Below are 20969 nucleotides of genomic sequence, written 5' to 3' on the forward strand. Positions count from 1 at the left end.
TTAAGAACTAGACAAAGGTTTAGAAAGTTCCAAGGTTTTGGCATGAGATAAAGTTGTAGGGAAACATCATCAGATCAACTGAATTTATAATTGGGGCTTTGTAGTAGTGATATAGTGAAGATTAAGACCCTTATCACCCACACCCCACACAGGCAACTTCGGTTCGCAAAGGACACATGTCCGTTTGAGTGACGATTGTAGGGCAAGTCTATAAAATTAGGATGTTGTTGGTTATTGAGGATCAGGATGAATTTTAGTACAGAGATAGTTTGAGACCCGAAAAAAGGACTAGGAAAAGTTTTTATACTGACAATCTGACGGGAACGGAAACTATGCTGGAATAACTTCTGATCTGTTCGTTTTTTTAGACTACGAGGGGGAAGCCGCGGATGAAAAGCTTTATATGTATATTGTTTTTCATTTTTAAATATTTATTGAAAAATATTACCTGATCTAGGATAGGTGATGACCCAAATATCATCAGGGCGAACTTGCACGTTGTAAATCGCCTCCGCTTGCTTCTTGAAAGAGCCGGGTAGTACGTAGCCCGCCTTGCCGCATTTTACGAAGGGTTTTGTATAACCTATAAATTGTTAAAATTAAATAAATTCACATGGACTTATTTCTGACAATACTTCACACTTATACAAACGTTTAGTATATAATATGTATTTTGTTAAACTCTGGGAGAGATTGTGTTTTTGTTTACAATTGTAACTCACGTGCAATAAATTTTATATTTAGACTAGTTAGTATTCAAAAGGATTACCATGACGTCTTAAAGCAGTAATAATTCCAGAGTGGGAAAGTTATGGCTCTGTCATTTCAGACTGGAGTTATAAGTATAAATAATAGTCTCTTATATCGGAATTTTCCAGTATTGTAATAAACACATCGCAAAGTTTGGTTATAGAAGTGTACCTACTTTCCGTAGCATTCTTGCTATTCTTGTGGGTTGCGCATTCGTGCAAGTGTGTGGCCGATATAAGATTAGGAAATCACAGATACATAAGGTTCAAATTTGTAATTAACTTCCTATTAACTTATAATTCGTAAACAGACTGCCATACGATGACTAATGTTCAGGTAATTGAAGTGCTTATGAACTCATCTGTTCTTATGATTACGGAGGCATGAAAACGTGTGTTATTACAATTATAAATCATTGATATGCTTATCAGTGTTATAAAGGAAATCCAATAATTATTATCGATAGTGGATTGAGTACATTTGTCCTGAGAAACCTAATACCCTACCTTTTATGATGATTTTATTATCTCTCATTTATGTTTTTTTAATTAAGTAATAATTAGTTTTTGAACTTTCTCTTTTATGTATGAAACGTGTGATAGTGAAAACACTAATTTATGCATACGTTCGTTTCGAAATGTATATTTAAATATTTATACCATTTATTTGCTTTACGTCGTTATCATTTGATGTAAATTAAACCTATAACATATTATAGGTTTTCGGGTAATTTGTGTAACGATTATTTTTTTGGTTCTAGCATGGGAATCGCTTGATGGGGAGCCGATTCAAGCCCATGGGAATCTCCATAGGTCTCTGAAAATGTGTTGCAGACTTAAAAATAATAGATTTACTCAAATATTAGAACATTATCTTTTACTTATTACTATGATTATTATACGATTCTATTATTTCTATGATAAATATTAGATTTACATCGTTTTTATCAGTTTTTCTAATTTTTTAGAACGTTAGCGAAACTAGGTATATAAATAATTACACAGAACACTAAATTTACAAACTAGGGTTTAATTCAGTTGTCCTGATCCTAAAACAAATGTTATATTGATATAATGTCAATTCTATTTCACGGCAACACAGTTAATCACATTTTCTAAAGCTTCTATAAATTCGATATATGACTGAAAAGTATAATTCCATTTTAACCTCTGTAAACTAACGCTCGTTCTGTCTTTGCCAGCTTTGGAAAAAATACAAAATAAGTTCCCACCACAATCAATGACGCCAAACAAAAAACGTCAGAGCCCTGACTAATAATCAATTAATATATCTCAAAGAGCCGAGTGCGAACGCTCTTAAGATATTATCTAGATTATGGAAGTACATTTTATTAATGGATTATACGATCACAATGATATTGTTATTTTAAAATTTAGGCATTATATTCAAAGATAGTCTTTACGTGTGGGATATAATTTTGATCGCGCGATTATACGTAATTAATTTAGTACAATTAATTTGGTGCATTGACGAAACGAAACTTATCGACTATAGTTTTTATTTAAACCAAAATACAAACGTATAGCTGAAGGTATTGCTTTAATTCAGACAAATTTAGTAAGAATACTACCGTATTACTTTTAAGGTATCTATAATTTCGTTGTATTATAAGAAAATATGCAATAATTGAGTGTTTATGATAACTTTAAGATCCAAATTAATCTCCCATCTAAAGTAAATGTTTTTCAAACCAAATACAGATAGTTGAAGTTATTTCAAATGTAAAACTCTCTAACATACATGGTATTGATTCAAACAAGAACTAGAATATTTACGGTAAATTTGATATCAAAATATAACAACTCTAACACAATTTGCACAGAAATGTACAATAACTCATCGTTTCGCTGGTGCTATTTAGCTCAAGGTCCATCCTGATCCGAATATCTTCATATCTCACTGTTATCTACTGATATTGGCTGTGTTAACACGTGATATACTTATGTAATACACGATTTCATGTTAACCATAATATGTACGGATGTCAAACTTACGTATAAAATACTAGCTGCGCCTCGTGGTTTCACCCGCATAAGTCCGTATCCCGTAGGAACATTGGGATAAAAAGTTGCCTATATGTTGTTGCAGTTATTCATCTATCTACGTACCAAATTTAATTGCAATCGGTTCAGCAGTTTTTGCGTGAAAGAGCAACACACACATATCCTTACAAACTTTCGCATTTATAATATTAGTAGGAGTAGGATTTCTTCTGATTAAAAGTAATAAAAAAATATAGAAATGTGTTTGTTATCATACGTGGTATTAATTGTTGAAAGGATTCTGTTTGTATATGGGAGTCAAGTACGTTTCGGGCACCAAATCCGAATTGGCCCATTCGCACCAGTACCCCAAATGATCATCGTGACATAGAAACATGCGAATGCTATCTACGAGTTTCGTATGATAAGGTTCGTGAGCTCTCACACCTTTTAAGCACACGTTTGCAGACCTTACCTCTGCAAATCATGGGCGGTAGATCACATACCATCAGACGAACCACAAGCTTGGTCTAACATATGAAATTTTCTTTATTTTTTAATTTGTAAAAGGTATTGACTATCTGCACATATATAGAAGATTTATATACCCTTGTCTTATCAAATTGTTTGAAATTGGTGTTAAACTGTTTTGCGGGACAGCGGATACGTGCAGTGCGTACATACATACGTACATGCGGTTTGAACTTTATCGCTATGAAGTGATAAAACAAATGATAGTGTTTAAGATGAATCATGACATAATCAATCATATTATGTATTTTGTGTGTATGTAGGAACCCTGCTATTTATGGTAATAATGAATTATTTATTTTATTAACAGAATAGACAATTGAAGAATTTTGGCCCTTGGCTTCTTTCGTCTTACAGTGAATGAAGTCCTAGTATTAATTTCTAAAATTCGAAATCTATCAAAGCTGAAGGTATGGATGGACAAAAATATTTCATATAAAATATTTTATGTACCTTCTTATATATCACACATTTCGGTATAATCTCACTTACATAATGTTTTCGAAAGTAAAAATTGTCTATTTATAACTTTTTAACCGCTCAAGAGTTCAAGATAAATTTTGATGTATTGACAAATGGAACGCGATGATCGCCGTAAGGCTACTTATTGTTGCAAAAACAATATTTGAAGTGGATGTATTCGAAAATGATCTTATTAAGATGCTGGACTTGAATAAACTCACGTATTACAAATTAAATATAAATGCATGTTTAATAAGTTAAATATTTTAATGTGATAATACATTTTCTCAAAGAATTATATAATTCATATCAACATATACAAACTTAGACATAGTACCTTTTTTTTATTTTTATATGAAAGAAAATACCAGCTCTACATAAATCAAGTATTAGTCACAAATATTAGTCCGGTATGCAAACAACTCAGTAATGTTTTGTGTAGAAAATTATTTTTAGTGTAGATTTTATATTTTAACATTAAATACATCGAACTAAAAGGTTTCATTATCAATTTTAATTAAATATAATTCATAACCTTCAATTAAATTCTAAAAGGTAATTTAATAAAAAATAAATTAAGCGTATTTGACCTGATTCATAAAAGTCTGTGAATAAAAACCAAATGCGTTGAATATTTTTGAATTTGACTTCCATTTTTCATCTGAGATCCGCCCGCCCAATGCTTTATAAAAAACTAGCATACCCGGCCACGGGTTGTTGTGGCTGAGTAATAATTAACATTAACATTATAAATTATTGGGATAATTAATCGAAATAAAAACTATCCTATATCTTAAGTAGGACCAGATTATACATAAAATGACAAATTTCATCAAAATCGGTTGAGTTGGTGAAGAGTTCATTGTGAACATACATCATGACACTGGATTTTTATATATTAAGATGGTAATAAGTTTTTATTTCACGTATCGATTTTTTTGTTAGAAATAATTAAATTAGTTTTTACCTGTCTCCCTGTCTATCGGTTTTTTATTTAAACGTCTGTATCGTAAAACAATAATTTGAGTCGATTTCTTTTTTGTGCATTTTTCTCATTTGTTATTCTTCATCTTACTAATATTATAAATGCGGAAATTTGTGAGGATGTGTATGTTTGCTACTCTTTCACGCAAAAACTGCTCAACCGATTGCAATGAAATTTAGTACGTAAATAGCTGGACAACTGAAACAACATATAGGCAACTTTTTATCGGACTTACGCGGGTGAAACCGGAGCTAGTATTGTATAAATATATAAACCTACTTTGTCACAATCGTCTTGTTATTGCTTTTTATTGGCGTATTGTTTTGTTACAAAATAATTAATAGTTTCTTAATTATAATAAGCTGTAAGGTACCTTTGTAAGTAAAAATAAATAAATAAAATAAAAAAACAAATCTTTATGCTTTCCATTTTTCTTTGTTTTAATTATATTCTTGGGGATTAAATTTTTAGTGTATAGTTTTGGTATGTCTGCTTAATTATTGTCTCGTTTTAATTGTATTTTCGTGGAGTCAAATGTCTATTTCTTTCAAATCTAAAACTTAAAACATTACAGCTATTTCTGCCGAACACAACAATAATATTATGTTTTTGATAAACATTCATTACGCCTACTTTTATTAATTTATCAAAATGATATTTAAAGTTCAATAGCGCATGAGAATATAGAGGAATTTAATCTGTGGATTACGGAATGAGGTGATATAAGCTGTATATCAGCTATCTAATCGATATTGATCTAGTCGGTCGGTATATGTAAAAATAACTTAGAACAATTGTTAACTGCAAATAAGTTTGTATGTTTGTTGATTATACAACGAAGTGACGGTGTGAATGTATCTCCAAGTGGGGCATAGTAACTAAAAATCATTCTCAAACATATATTTAATCAATTGGGCTTCTTATAGAAGCACTTTTGAATCGTTATATGACAGTTTTAACATTTACCACCAGTTCGAAAAGTTTCTAAATTGAAGAGCCTATGACACTATACAGTCTCCTATCTATCTCCAGACTCAAAAATCATATCATATAATCGCTTCTTAACAACTTGGAATAAAGTCAAAGAAACACAATTTCGTATTTGATAATTTTTTTTAATTCAATCATGAGACAATATGTTTCCTTGACGCTTTTCGTTGCTCCGTAGTAAAATTGTAATTATTTAATGCAATTATAATAATACATACACATACCCCTGAAACACAGCGATAACTATGTTAAGAGTCTGGGGTCTATATTTTGATTCATGTATAATTGCTGTATTGTTAAATTAATGATTTTTATTATGATAAGAATCACTTCTAGGTATTATTAAAAGAGTTGTCATAATAAGCTAGCTGGCTTGTTTTTAATTTTATCTTCCGTAAACAAACATGAACATTCAAATAATTCCAAGGAGTTTGAATATTTTATAAGGAATAGAAATGTATATCCATACAGTTGCATAGCCTATCATAAATAAAGACGAATAAAATATAAATAAATAACTTATCCTTTAATTAAAAAATCTCGGTTATAACACTTGGCATACTATATAACATGTTTAAAATTACACAACGATTTATTAAGTAAAATTCGATCTACATTTGGTGTCCAATAAATTGAACAAAAATTCAGAGAATATAAATAAAATAAACAGATACATTTCGTTAATCGAGAGAGACGTGGCGTAAACGGAATAAGAATTGTGTTTATTTATTTAAGAAGCTTCACTTCATCACGTGAACATTACTGTTTTCCTAAATATGCGATAAAACGCGAAACTCAAACAAATATGATCAAACACTTGATCATTGGAATATACTTCCTTTGACGTGCTTTTAAATAAACATTACATCAATTAAGTTCAGACCACAGTACTACAGAACATGTAGTACAGAATATGAGAAAAAAAAACACTAAAAAAAGGAACTGTGACATGAGCTGTGGTTAGTTTTTTCGTGTGTTTGATTTTACGCGAGCATTATACCTTTTAACGGATTTTAAACGCGTTCCGAACACCTGGACAGCGAGCGTGGCGAGAGTCTCCCCGTGACCACGTAATATAATGAATAAATCGCGTTTAAAATCCGTTAAAAGGTTTTTAATTTCTAAATTAGTTGTGGTTATTAAACTTATGTTTTTTATTGGTGGTCTGAAGCCAAGATGTGACCTAATATGAAGCGCGGTTCCCTAGAATATACCAGATCACTCTTCACTTGTATATTATACTTTGATATTTCGCTTCGATATAATGTTGACTAACGTTGAAATAAACAAGTAAATAAAATTAAAATCAAATACCCTCGAGCTCATTATCCATACACACAAACTCGACAAAATCTCTTCCGTTTTTCTTCAGAGGTTAAAAATACTTTATTGCTATTATTTTGTCTGTGATTGCGCTATTTTCTTCCTTTAGCAAACAGATATAAAATGCCTGTTGCTTATACGTAACATATAACTAATAAATGTGTATTAAAAGTCCTGAATTAATAAATTTAGGTGACCGAAATCTCGATTGTATGTGTGTCAGTTATCAATACTAGGTGAAACTGCCCTTCCAAGGAAACCTATTTATGTATTATATGCCTATATATAAACTTATATTACTATTATAGCTTATTATTACTGAGATGATTTAATAGCAATTAATGAAACCCTTTAAACCTTAACATAACATTTAGAAAATAGTTTTGACTTTTTTTGAATGAATATTCATTAAATTACATTTTCAGCGGTTTATGCTTAACATTGGCGTAAAATTAAAACAAATTATTAATTACTTAGAAACATTATAGAATCTGTAACCTTTTCCTCACAATTAATATAACCTTAATATTTATTACGTTATTGCATACATTATTATTTTACTATCGCGTATTATATAAACAGTAATAGCAATTATATAAAAAACACAAATTTTCATAAAATCGCATAGAAAAACCAATACGCACCGATCAAGCACTTCTTAATAATTTTATCTTCTTCAGGTGTAACATTTTGTATGTCATAAGGCAATTCCAACAGCGGCGCCATGTCGATGTCCAAAACCCACTGCCTGCGCACCACCAACTGGTAACACACGAACAATCTTATCTATGAATCGATACGGATCAAGTAAGATAAATCGCTCGCCGATAATTTGTTAAAATCGGTATTATGTGGGACGATACAAATACCCAGTGAATAGGTTTGAATATCCACATAAATAACAATAAAACGTTTAATTATATCAAATTATATTACATGCCTGAAAAGAATCGTTAACGTTAAACTATTTTAAAAATCTGATCATTTTTATTTTCATCGTTTTTAAAAGTAATATTGTTCCTAACCTTTAGTCGAAGGTTGTAAAAAATAACTTCTAACCTCTTCATTCAATTAACCCGAAACATTTTCTAATCTATAGTGGATATACAATCTATGGCAAATGTTAGGAAATATATTTTTTTAATTATCCTTCATAGTTATCATATAATAAACTACAATGATGAAGGAAACCAAAATGATTCATATATCAAACACATGATAATAACAAAAACATGTTAACTAACATAACAAATTAAACTACGATAAGTAAGCATGAATCAGGTCATTACATCCGAGTCTACCAAATATTCAATGAAAATTATCTCTCATTGGAGAAATTTTGTCCCCATCTTAGGTATGGGGCCTCTTCGCATAATGGTTAACGCGAGGGCGTAAAACTGAGATGGCCGGGGTTTTTTTTTACGGTGGAGGCTACCAAAGAAACTATTTCTAGTCTCACAGGACAGAGAAGCTTGATCACCGAATTCACAATAAAGAAAATCGATCAGTGAAACAGTTGCTTAATGCATTTGCACCCACAAGGGGTAACGGGAATTCACAGGTTATGGGTCATATAAATTTCTCACTTATTATAAAATCTGTGGGCCAAGTCGTGGTCGGCTTTCTGACTCCTACGTTAGACAGCCTAAGCCTAACCTAGCATGACCTTGAGCCTAAGTGCAAATTGCTATCAGGTCAGCATCGTCAAAACAATGAGTGACTCATCCTTTCTGACATAAATTCAATAAGCAATAAACACAAAATTAATATAGTTAATCTACTGTCATAAAACATTATATGTGGTAAAAGTATCACAAGATATATTAATCTAGGTTCATTGTAATTTACGAGAGAATACAAATAAAATATTCAAATATTAACGTAACATTATATTTTAAATAAAAAATTAGAAATATATAGTAAAAATACTATGTATTATAAAAAGCCCTTTACCTGATAATAACACGATATGTGTAATTCTAAGAGAGTATGAAAAATTATTTCGACACGAACACAACACCATTTAAAAAACGCTGTGAATTTTATTAAATTTAACTAAAACTACAAAAACGCATCACTTAACATCACAACTTACAAAACAAATAATAATTAATATTTAAAAAAATCATTCCAAATTTAAAATTATTTTACAATAGCGATTTTACTTCGATCTTAGATATTTTTTTATTTTCCACCAGCGCTATGTAAAGCGCGGGAATCGGAAACAGCTACTTTTTTATTTTACACTAGTTTTTATTTCACAGTTTTTTGGCCAGTACTAATTATTTATTTATTTTTTTATTTATGTACTAATTTTGCATGTTTTCCATTATTATATTTCTATTATTTCACATAAATTTATTAACTGTATTAAAATACCCAACCAAACCACACTAATACGCAGAGTATCTATGAACTGTCTTAAGAGGTAAAACAATCACCCAGAAGGAAAAGTCACTATTATTTACCCAAGTCATGCAGCGTCACTGGATTATAACAACACTATCAGGCGAGGAAATATTACGTGATATATTTTAGCGTTGGATTTTACGCGACTATTATCCTACAGTTTCTTATTGCTATAATCCTAGCTTGTATAGGTGTGCAAACAGTTATTTGGAGCGTATAGACTCATATATAACATGATTATTTTAAACTGAAAACTCTATCATTTTCATATTGTCAAAACTAGATCACATTAAAAGGAACGACACAGAAGGCACCAGCATTCATATGAGAAAATAATCATTAAAATAGTTTCACTCAGTACAAAGTTATGAGGTAGTAAACACAAAAAAAAATCAGTCGAATTCAGAACCTCCTTTGTTTCAAGTCAGTTGATAACTATTAAAATTATATGCCAGTAGTTTAGTATAGTAATAGATTAAAGAGTTATAAGGCAATTATTGTTTTAATACGTCGCGAGCAAAGCCGGTTGTGTATATTACTATTCAAAATTAAAGACTACTCAAGAATCGGCTCATGAGTATGCCTGCTCTTAGTTTTCGTGTTAATTAGATTAATTATTGAATCACGTTTTTAAGACTACGCTGGAATTTGTATGGCAAGCGTAGTGTAGTATTAATTATTATGAACAATCATGATAGTTGTAGTATAAATATGCAAAAGAATACAAAAAATATTTTATACTATTATTTTTTTACGTGTCAACGGGATAAAAAAATTGCTTATGTCATTTCTGTTACTGAAAGAATTTTTTATAATCGGTTCTTTACAAACACACAAAAGTCTTTATAATATTAACTAAAGATACAATCTAACATTCTACAATTTTGATTAATTCGTAGTTTTTTGTTTCTGTTTCAAAATTTAGTTTTGTATTTTAATTATTATAAACATAATATTTTACTAATATGTAAACGCGAAGTTTTGTAAGTATAGATGGATGGATGGATGTATGGATGTTTGTTAATGTAAAAAATATAGGCCATATGGATTAGAACATTGGCTCTTTTTTCCCCGGGTACCACGCGAGTGACGCTGCGGATTGTAGCTAATACATCCATAATTTTTTATTGATACTCAGTAACTTACAAAAAAAATTGTCTCACATATATATCTACTATGTTGATCAATTGATGATATAATCTATATTTATAAAAAACACAAATTAACAAACATATTAAATCAAAGCTTAAACAATTACACTTAAAATGACATGTTACGTATACCATCTTAATTCACCACTAAACGCATCATATACTTACATTTCATGATATATTACTACACTTATATCTTAATAATATGAAGTTAAAGACTTTGTTAGTCTGAACGCGCTAATCTCTCGAACTACTGAATCGATTTCGAATTCTATTGCCATTGGATACGTACGTGATCCCTGTGTACTGTATAAGCCACGGGCGAAGCAGGGGCGGACCTCTTGTAAAGTATAACACTTACTATTATTAATCATTAAACTGTATAATTTTAAATATATCTATATAACTGAGCGAAGGTTACTAAAACGCGTGCCTAAATATTTTTTCTTGGGGATCTCTAGGTTGAATGGACATAAAATGAAATTTAGGCATTATATTATATAGCATATACAGTACAGTCACACTGTAAGAAGTGTGTTAATGTAAATTTGGATCTTAGTTTGAATCTTGAAAAATCAATCGTGGAGGTAGATAGATCGTAGAAAACAGAAGGTAATTATAAAAAAATGGGGTATTGAAAATCCCTTTTTCATAAATTTGTACTCATACATTCTACGTTATCTGTAACACATAATGAATGAATTAATATTTTAAATAAAACTTCGATATTTTAACTAATGGTTACATCAAATAACGCCAACGTTTTGCAATCGTCGATTAAAAAGCATCCAGTTCACCTCAATTCCCTCTAAACTATATTATATCCATTAAATTACACACGAAATTAGTGTTATCGTGTGCTAAATACAGACTACTATTGTAATTAATGTTAAATAGATAACGGAATAAGTTTCCATTTTTCCATGAAGGCTAATTCGGTAGCATTGTAGTGAATTAACTGAGAAAGTAACAGAATAACTAGATAACATTTCTCTAATTCAATTATAGGTAACTAGCTTTTGCCCGCGGCTTCGCATGCGTTAGATTCGGAGAGGTTTAATAGATGTTGTTATACATATACATTTCTCTACTCTATCTAATAAAAAAACCCCATCAATATCCGTTATAGGAACAGGCGAGGGAAACGTCTTTGCCGTATGCTATGGAGTAAAGATAGAATAGATTTTTTTAAGAATACAATGTAGATTAAATATTTATTCATTTATTACAAGCGGTCCGCCCCGGTTTCACCCGGTAAGTTTTTTCTCTCCATAAGAACCTTCCTTGAGTCGAAATAAAAACATTAAAAAGAAATTGACCAAATTGGTTTAGCCGTTCTCGAGTTTGATGCTACATAACACTTTTGACGATCCATTTTTATTTATATAGATAGATAATTTACTTTTAACTTTAGATATCCCTTACACATATTTAGAAACAATTCCAAACGGAAGCAACGTAACAATTGAAACATAAAAGATGTTGTTTACATTAAAAAAAGATGAATTTAAAATAATAATGAATTTACAATATAAATAAATGGGCAATGATTACTGTGATTTTTTCAACCGCCTTCGGAAAAAGAAGGAGGTTCTAAATCCTACTTATAACTTTTAACTGGGTTAGCTGATTTTGATGATTCTTTATTGTAAAGCTAAAGCTGGTAATCCAATTTAAATTTGATCTTGTTCACAATGTGAAAAATAATTCTACACATTTCTTGGATTGTACTGAACATAATGTTATCACACAAATGATTTTATCACAAATAAACCAACATGTTCTTAATCTGTTATTTGTATTTAATTTAAATTAAATCTTTAGTATCGAACTTTTAACCTAATTTTTAATAATTAAATTGACTGGTGACTGAAGTCACGTCATGAGTCATTAGCGCTGTTTCTGTGTGTTTCATTAAAAATGTTTCGCCTACTCAAAACTATATATTTATTTAGGAACATTGCACCTTATACGTTTCGTTGACTTGACATTTAACATTTACTGTCTGAGGACGTGTCCCTTTACAGAGAAGACAGGAGACGATATTCCTCCAGAGTCGAGGAGCGCTTTATTTACATCCGACATTTCTTACTATCATCAGCCCATACATGTTCCCACTACTCGGACACATGCCTGCTATGAGGGTTCAGGCCATAATCCACCACGCTGGCCAAGTTCGGATTGGCAGATGTCACATGTCGTCGAACTTTTGACATTGGATATACCGGTTTCCTCACGATGTTTTCATTTACCGTTTTAAGACATTTCTTACTATTTAATATAATTTTTTTTTCGTTCAACACACGAATAGGTAAAAAGATACGACAATATAACTGCATTAGAATATTGCGTGAGTCGAGCATGCGTCAGCACGAATTGGGCCAGCTCGCACCGGGGAAGGTACCACAGTAAATGGGCGTGAAATAGTACCATGCTACTGTGTCTCATCTGGTAAGTGGAGGCCCGCATCCTTTTCCTTACCCTTCCTAGTCCATTCCTTTATACCTTCCATAAATCATTTCCTCATCCACCAAAGCAAATGGTTATAGGTGTTGCTGGTCGCTCACCATAAGGCGATCCACCAGCTCCTTTGTCTACTATCACATAAAAAAAGAATTGAAATTCCTGACTAAAACACGAACTTCAGTGTCTCACTCATACATCGATACGTCTAGTGAATTGATGATTCATACGTTATGAATCAGAGATAACTCACTCAAGAGGCCTTATCGATACAGGGATCTGGCACAATACATTATTATTTTCACGTATAATCATCGCAAATTCCAAATATTGGTGACTGATTCAGAGGCTTTTATGATGGCGCCTACATTATCACCAAATCTTGCCACAAATAAAACAACTTAAATACTACTATATGAAAAAATAGTACAATCTATGTATTGTGTTTTTCTAGTTTCCTGTAGCTCTATGACAAAAATGTTCTAATATTTCTTATATCAATTGGGAAATATTTGATAATTTACCCATTAAACCTTTTTAAATTATTTCTAGTTCACAAGACAAGTAGACTATTTAATAAATATAGATTTATGGGTTAAGGTTTGTTTCTTATGGGTAGTTATGTTTTGATTCAATTGCACAGTCATTTTCATTAATATGAACAAAGATTATATATAAATGGTGATATTTCCAGAATTTGGACACGTTGGAGTATTGAAATTTTTTATACATAAGTGTATATAATAACATAAACTCAAATTTTAAGATCTATTTATCCAGCTAAATTTCTTTAGAAGCGCTTATGAAGAGCCGACAAGAAACTCTATGTCTTGTTTATATAATACTAACTGTGCCCCGCGGCTTCACCCGCGTAAGTCCGTATCCCGTAGGAATATCGGGATAAAAGTTTGCTTACATGCTATTCCAGTTGTCCAGCTATCTACATACCAAATTTCATTGCAATCGGTTCAGTAGTTTTTGTTTGAAAAAGCAACAAACACACACACATCCTTACAAACTTTCGCATTTATAATATTAGTATGATAGGATATTCGAGAACATTTGTGTATATTTTTACGAGTTTTAGAGCCGGTTTCATGGTGTGCTGATAATATAACCATTTTACACTTTTTAAAGAAGTTTTATAAGTAATTTACAATTTAAATAACCGATCAGCTAACCGAATAAACAAAGAAGCTGTGAAACCAGCCCTTACAGATTTATATTTTCACCAAATTAGCTAGGACATAGTGCAAGCTCTATCAAATGTACGCAATTGATTAAATAATTCAGTTCTCTTTATTTATATGAAGACTTAGATACAGGAATGTTATGTAACTAATACAGACGAAGAACCATAACAAAGGTCGTCTGTCTCACCATTCATCAGTCTCTTTGAAGTTAAACTGCAAACTGCAAAGATGTTATGGCGGCTGGCCAAAATTATATCTTATGCCTAATAGACCACAAGGGAATGACAAATTATATTAAGAAATATATCATTTATATTTTAGTGTAGCTGACTGTAAAAAATATATTCATAAACTAACAAATTCTGTGGGAAACATCCTTCTGCACACTCCAACATTACCAATACAATAAATTAAGCATTCAAAACCAATATTCAATTCTAAAAACACTTCAGGCCAATAAAATCTACGAGCGACTTAAAGTTTTCAACTTTATATTGCTAAAGCAATTTATATACCGTCCCATGAAGACGCCAACTTTGCTGGACAGGCGCCATATTTCCACTTGAGATGGCCAATCTCACAAACTAATTTACGTGCGTTCCCACTCATCTGATTTCCGAACTGAAACCACTCTTAACTTGAGATATTCTTTGACAATCTTACTGAAACACCTGCGTCGCTATTGTGTGTTTTACGAGCTTGTAATTGAGTTCACTTTGAAACTGTTCGTGGTGAATTAAATTGGTTGTATGGCAAGCGATTCTGCGCGCTCAGTATCTTCTAGAAGTTCATCTAATTACTCGCACTTCAGCGCTTTGCTATGGAATACGTAATGGTTAAGGCTTTTGCCTTTGTTTTGTATGTTAAGTAAGATATATTTCAACAAGCTGCACGCCCCGGCTCCGCCCAGGTATTTTTACGCCCAGGTAAATCAAATTTGATTTAAATCGGTTGAGGAATTCATCGCAGACAAACAACGTGGCACGTTATTAACAAAGTCTTATTCAAAAACATCTAAAAGCTCGCTTTAGCACGATTTACAAAAAAATAGCTAAAAAAAAAGTTAAATCGTTAAAAGATTATATGACGATTATTGTAGATTGTTACTAATTTTATAATTTTTTAAGAATAGGTACCGCTTATCTTGTTAACACGATTTACAAAAAAATGTAAAATCTTTAAAAGGTTATATGATTATTTTAGATTATTACTAATTTTGTATATTTTTTTTTAAGAATAGGTACCGCTTATCTTGGATAAAATCAACTCAAAAAACCGCTCCGGTAATGAATTGACAGTTATTAACTACATGATAGCTCCCTTTGGCAAAAGGATAAATTCAATAACCTCAACAAAATTTTAACCATTTTCCAAAACATACATATATAGAGTGAATAAACGCATACCAAAATGATGACACCTCATATAAAACAAGCCTTTTAATCTTTGATCCCTTATCACAAATATTACGTTTTATTACAGATCCTAAGGGAAAAACAGAACCCTTGTCACAGACATTTTATGTTAAGATAGACGCCATATAAATGCAATCTGGATCGTTTTAAAAGTACTGACTTTTGTGTTAAAGTAGCTCTATATATTATCTGCTAGCGGTTCGCCCTGGCTTCGCCCACATTACGTGTATAGCCTGTAGCACTCAGAGATCACGTACCTATCTCATGGTAAGACTTCATTGAAATCGGTCCAGTAATCCTTAAATAAGCGCAATCAAACACATAGTTTTACAAATGTGTTTTTTATTAAGGCACGATGTAATGGAGGGAAAACGTACCGCAGGTGAAGCCGGGGCGGACTTAGCATATAAATAAAATGCACAATATTTCCAATAACATGTTTCTAATAACGCTTTGTCATCTAAGACTCGTATATTTATTGAAGTTCAAACAGTGTGCCGTTGGCCGCTCGCCACATCTTGCGGTCATGCCCCGGTATAACTCAAGTCTGCTAAATAAGAGTTTATGGGTTAGGGGTTAGGGATTGAGGGTTGGGTCAACGATATCATATTATACACTTGATATTGCTGATGTCACTTGGCTTAACTCGGCTTCAGATATATCATTGTGGAACCGGGAAAAAAGATAGACTTGCTTTTTTTATAATACACAAAATAATGAGGAATCTTAGAAAAAAGTAAGGCTGTAAAAGTAAGTTGAATCTAATGTTGGTCTACTACTATAAAAAAAATCGCCAATTGGCACCTTCATTTTATTATTTTATTAAAAAGAAATACCAACCTCTACAATTTTTATCATCTGAATTATTTTAATCCACTGTCAGTGCGTTAAAGAAATTATATTATAACAAAAATATCGAAGAATATTAAATAATCATATCAAGGGAACATTAAAAGAAAGGATTTTTATCGGTGAATACAATTAAAACTTCGCAATGTTTATTTTACAAAAATCACTTAAACAAAGATATTATAGCTAATATTCCTGCACAATCATTGAACAGAACCTCTTGTCTATGGACTGGGCAAAACTAACATAATAGCTCATTACGTAACAATATAATCAGCTGTTTAGCAAAGCTTGGTTAGCCGATAGACAACCGCAAGTCCTCAACGTAATTACTAGAAGGTACAGCACATCTTCAAGACAGTTATAATTTGACACGTGTTACTGATGCCAACAACATTGGACAATTCAACCAAATTAATTACATCAGCAATTATGGTCAATTGTTACACAATTTGTCCCCTAGGCATCCTAGGGTATTCACTTAAATATCTATAATTATAGCGTATATAACTATGAGTGTGTTAATGTTTATTAGAGTTTATGAATTTGTTTGATTCTTAGTATTTCTTTCCTCTCGCAACAGTATATAAACGAAAATCATACCGTAAAATCGACGAAACGCTTTACGGTATGATTTTCGAGTAACATAGACTACTTTTGTGCGCACTGAAACATTTATATAGGTCTTTTAACTATGCAGTCGATGCCACGGGCGGAAAGCTAGTACTAAATATTAACGGTATCTAAAATCAGCGTCTAGATATTGAGGTCGTTCTGCATGCAAGGTATTAGGATAAATGCCTATATTGTGTCATAACTGGCTGTAATCGTTTAGGTACCATATTTCAGGCATTCGAATAGATATTGTTATATATCATATTATCTATACAAACTCTTAAGTTAATAATAAGTTTTATCAGTATTTCAGTATCAGTGTCTGTATAACTAACTCGCATCGGGTTCACTTTATCATCCCGGTAATCCTACTAATAATTTAAATGCGAAAGTTTGTAAGGATGTGTGTGTGTTGCTGTTTCACGCAAAAGCTACTTAACCGATTGCAATGAAATTTGGTACGTGGACAGGTGGCCAACTGAAATAACATATAGGCAACTTTTTTTCCCGATATTCCTAAGGGATACGGTCTTACGCGGGTGAAACCGCGGGGCGCAGCTAGTATCTAATAAAATTAGCTAACATTTTGCCGATGATAAAAAAGATAGCTGCGGGTAATTTCAATTTTACAATAAAGAATCGTATAAATGAATAGATTTAAAATAACATCTTCAAATCGATACTAATACTAGCGGTCTGCCCCGGCTTCGCCCGTGGTACATATATAGCCTATAGTTCTAATAAACAAACAAAGAAACTCTTCAGCTTTATAATATTAGTATAGATTATAAATCTGAAGAGTTTGAGTACTGGGCCGATTTGAATAATTCTTTTAGTGTTAGATAGCCCATTTATTGAGGAAGGTTATAGGCTATATATGTACCACGTGCGAAGCTAGGGCGGACCGCTAGTCAAAATATAAAACACATCTTACTCTAGAGTATACAATAAACCTCCTTAACCGTTGGCATATAAACTTAATAAAGTGTAGTAATGCTATAATTTTCATATTAACTTATATGCCTTTTAAAAATACGAGGTAAATGTTTCCTAATCCCCACTTGGTTAATTTGCATCTGTTTCACTGATCTATTTTCTTTTCAGGGCATATAGGTCACCTGATGTTAAGTGCTACGCTCGCTACAATAGTAATATCGCAAGCACTTTTCCAACCTTTTAGGCACGTAAAGGCTCTTTTTATAGGCTTGTGCCTGAGTTTATTATCTTCTTTAACTGTAGGTGTTCGTGGATACTTTATTTTAACACCCTCTCAGAAATTAACCCAAAAACAATAAGGTTTGTATGTTACGTCTTTAACTTTCGCCAAGGTTCTTAATTGGAAATAACTGAACGTGAAGATCTATACCTAGACGATCCTGGATTTCTAATTTAGACGGCAAAAGAGGGCATATGTTTATTATTAATTAGGAACAATTACCTGGTAATTCTACAAACTTTTGTAAATAAAAAAAGATAAGATTCAGGAAGCTATATTGTACCCATAAATATGGTTAACGAGCATGAATTGAGCCAGCTCGCACCAGGGAAGTACCACACCTCCAGAAGACCGGCGTGAAATAATAATATGCTACTGTGTTGCGTAAGGTGAGTGGGGTAGCCGGAGGCCCGTTTCCTTTTTCTCGCTCTTCCCAGTCCATTCCTTCTTTCCAGCCTTCAATCCTTATCTCATACCCCACACTTCCTTTGTGAATCTTATTGGACGGTGGTGATCGTTTACCATCAGGCGAACCACCAGCTCAGTAACCCGCTATGACATAAAAAATAATCAAATATCATCTGCCTCATACCACACAAAGGGTCACAAGTTTTCACTAACAAAGATGGCGAGCAAGTAACAAGATCGTACTTAATTGAATCTTAATAAAATAGCTCATAGCAAGGTATTTAATGAAGAAAATAGTTTGAGCTAGCACTAAGCTGGCGCTGTATCCGACAGATTTGCGAAGTTAGCATTTAATTAAAATACTTCGGGTGCACGTTTGTTTTAGAATTTCATTTAATACACATTTTATTGTCATATCTGCGTTTAATGAACACGTTTGATGTGTCCTAATCTACCAGAAACGAAGGACACAAGATTTATGTGTGGTAATAATAACCTACTATGTTGTTTTACTCAAATTTATTAATTTTAATCGAATCACATGACATGACATGTCAAAGAAATATTTACTTTAAGGCATTAATCCAAATTTATTATTGGTATGTATTGATATATGTCACTAGCAAATCAATGAACAAGATATTTGTAGAATTATAAATGATGATTGTCTACATTATATTATAAAGAGGAAGAATTCTCATTTTATTTTGTTTGTTTGTTTAGGATAAACTCAAGAACTACTGGACCGATTTAAAAAATTCTTTCACCATTAGAAAGCTGCACCATCACTGTTTGATAGTCTATGTATGCGTACCACGGGCGAAGCCGGGGTGAACAGCTAGTCTTTACTATAAGTGTGGTTAAGGATATCTCTCATTGAATAATGAATCATTTATAATTTTTTTTTAATGAATCAGCTAAACCCAATAAAAACTTGTATAATTGCCTTACTTTATATATTGCATTACTATATTTACAGTAATAATGTACCATAATATCGACGAATAGACCTTTAAAATAAATAATTATGTCGAATAAAAAGCTAAACCGGACTAAAACACTAAATGGGACTCCCACTTTCAAATCAAGAAAGAATCATCAAAATCGGTTCACCCACTATGTGTAGTGATAAAATTAAGAAAAAAAAATGCATTTGGAATCTTTTACTTCTTTGAAGTCGTTTGAAAATAGGTAAAAATGCCTAGTTAAAGATAAAAGACAATTGGTTACCGAATCCTTACATCATTCGTACAACATAGATATGCTATTATGATATGAATGAGATATGATTCTTAATAATAAATATATGTACCAGATTTAATTACGTGTGTCTGTTTGACTGATCTAAACCATTGTAATCAATAATTAAAACAAAAACGTATTAGGTTTCAAAAATAAATTGAAAAAACATTTACTAATTTTGCAAAAAGGTTCTGGGGTTGAGACACCAAGCACGTGACTGTCCGGTATTGATGCTGTAGTTTTTAGGCTTAATTTATTTATTTATGTATCATACTGGTATTGGTATTGTCTATTCGTTTATATTTATATTTAATTATTGTAAATTGGGTATTTATATTAAATTATGCATTATTTTATATTACTGTACTTATTTTTTAATATTAATATATATATTTGTTATTCTTATTCTTAGATGTACGCTGCCACTGTCAGGGGGTCAATGTGGTGTCCACTAATAATCAGTGGAGAGTCTAAGTTCCTTTAATGGGCTTAGACTCTTTTACACTGAGTGGATCTCCTGTTTATATGAGGTTTATTTAGTGTGTTGTAAATTAGATCATTTTTTTTATATTTTTTTATTTTACCTTATATAAATAAATGTATTTTCTTTCTTTCTTTCTTTCTTTCAATATATAACGCCACAAGATAATGATCTGGTTTGATACATAGTGAATGAACGGAAACGAATGAATATCACGGGACGCCGCTTGTTATAAAATTAAATGTTAAAACATTTTCACCGTGCTATAAAATCTCATTTAAGATGACCACTGGCGAATTGGCAAATGTTAAATTCTCAAGGGCCTCGCGAAACTTTTAATTATCATTGCATACAAAACGTTTTGTAACAGTTTGTCTGTCTAAATCGGTTTTCCAAGTTTTCAGACGAAAATTAATTTAACCATCACCCACTTAAATTGGAAAATTATCCAATTTTTAAATCTTCTTTTAACTTAATTTTCTT

General features: G+C 31.7%; 1 protein-coding gene across 1 annotated transcript in view; it reads right to left on the minus strand.

The window, feature by feature from the left end:
• The window catches only part of LOC119832521 (sulfotransferase 1E1-like), a 13728-nt gene extending 5958 nt beyond the window's left edge, over positions 1 to 7770 (minus strand). The window contains exons 1-2 of the mRNA XM_038356181.1: positions 7689 to 7770; positions 449 to 583 (exon numbers count right to left, since the gene is read on the minus strand). Of these exons, the coding sequence (XP_038212109.1) occupies positions 449 to 583; positions 7689 to 7770 (217 nt within the window). The remainder of the gene's footprint in view (positions 1 to 448; positions 584 to 7688) is intronic.
• Between the last annotated feature and the right edge of the window lie 13199 nt (positions 7771 to 20969).

The sequence above is a fragment of the Zerene cesonia genome, chromosome 15 (assembly GCF_012273895.1).
Source record: "Zerene cesonia ecotype Mississippi chromosome 15, Zerene_cesonia_1.1, whole genome shotgun sequence".
Lineage (NCBI taxonomy): Eukaryota > Metazoa > Arthropoda > Insecta > Lepidoptera > Pieridae > Zerene > Zerene cesonia.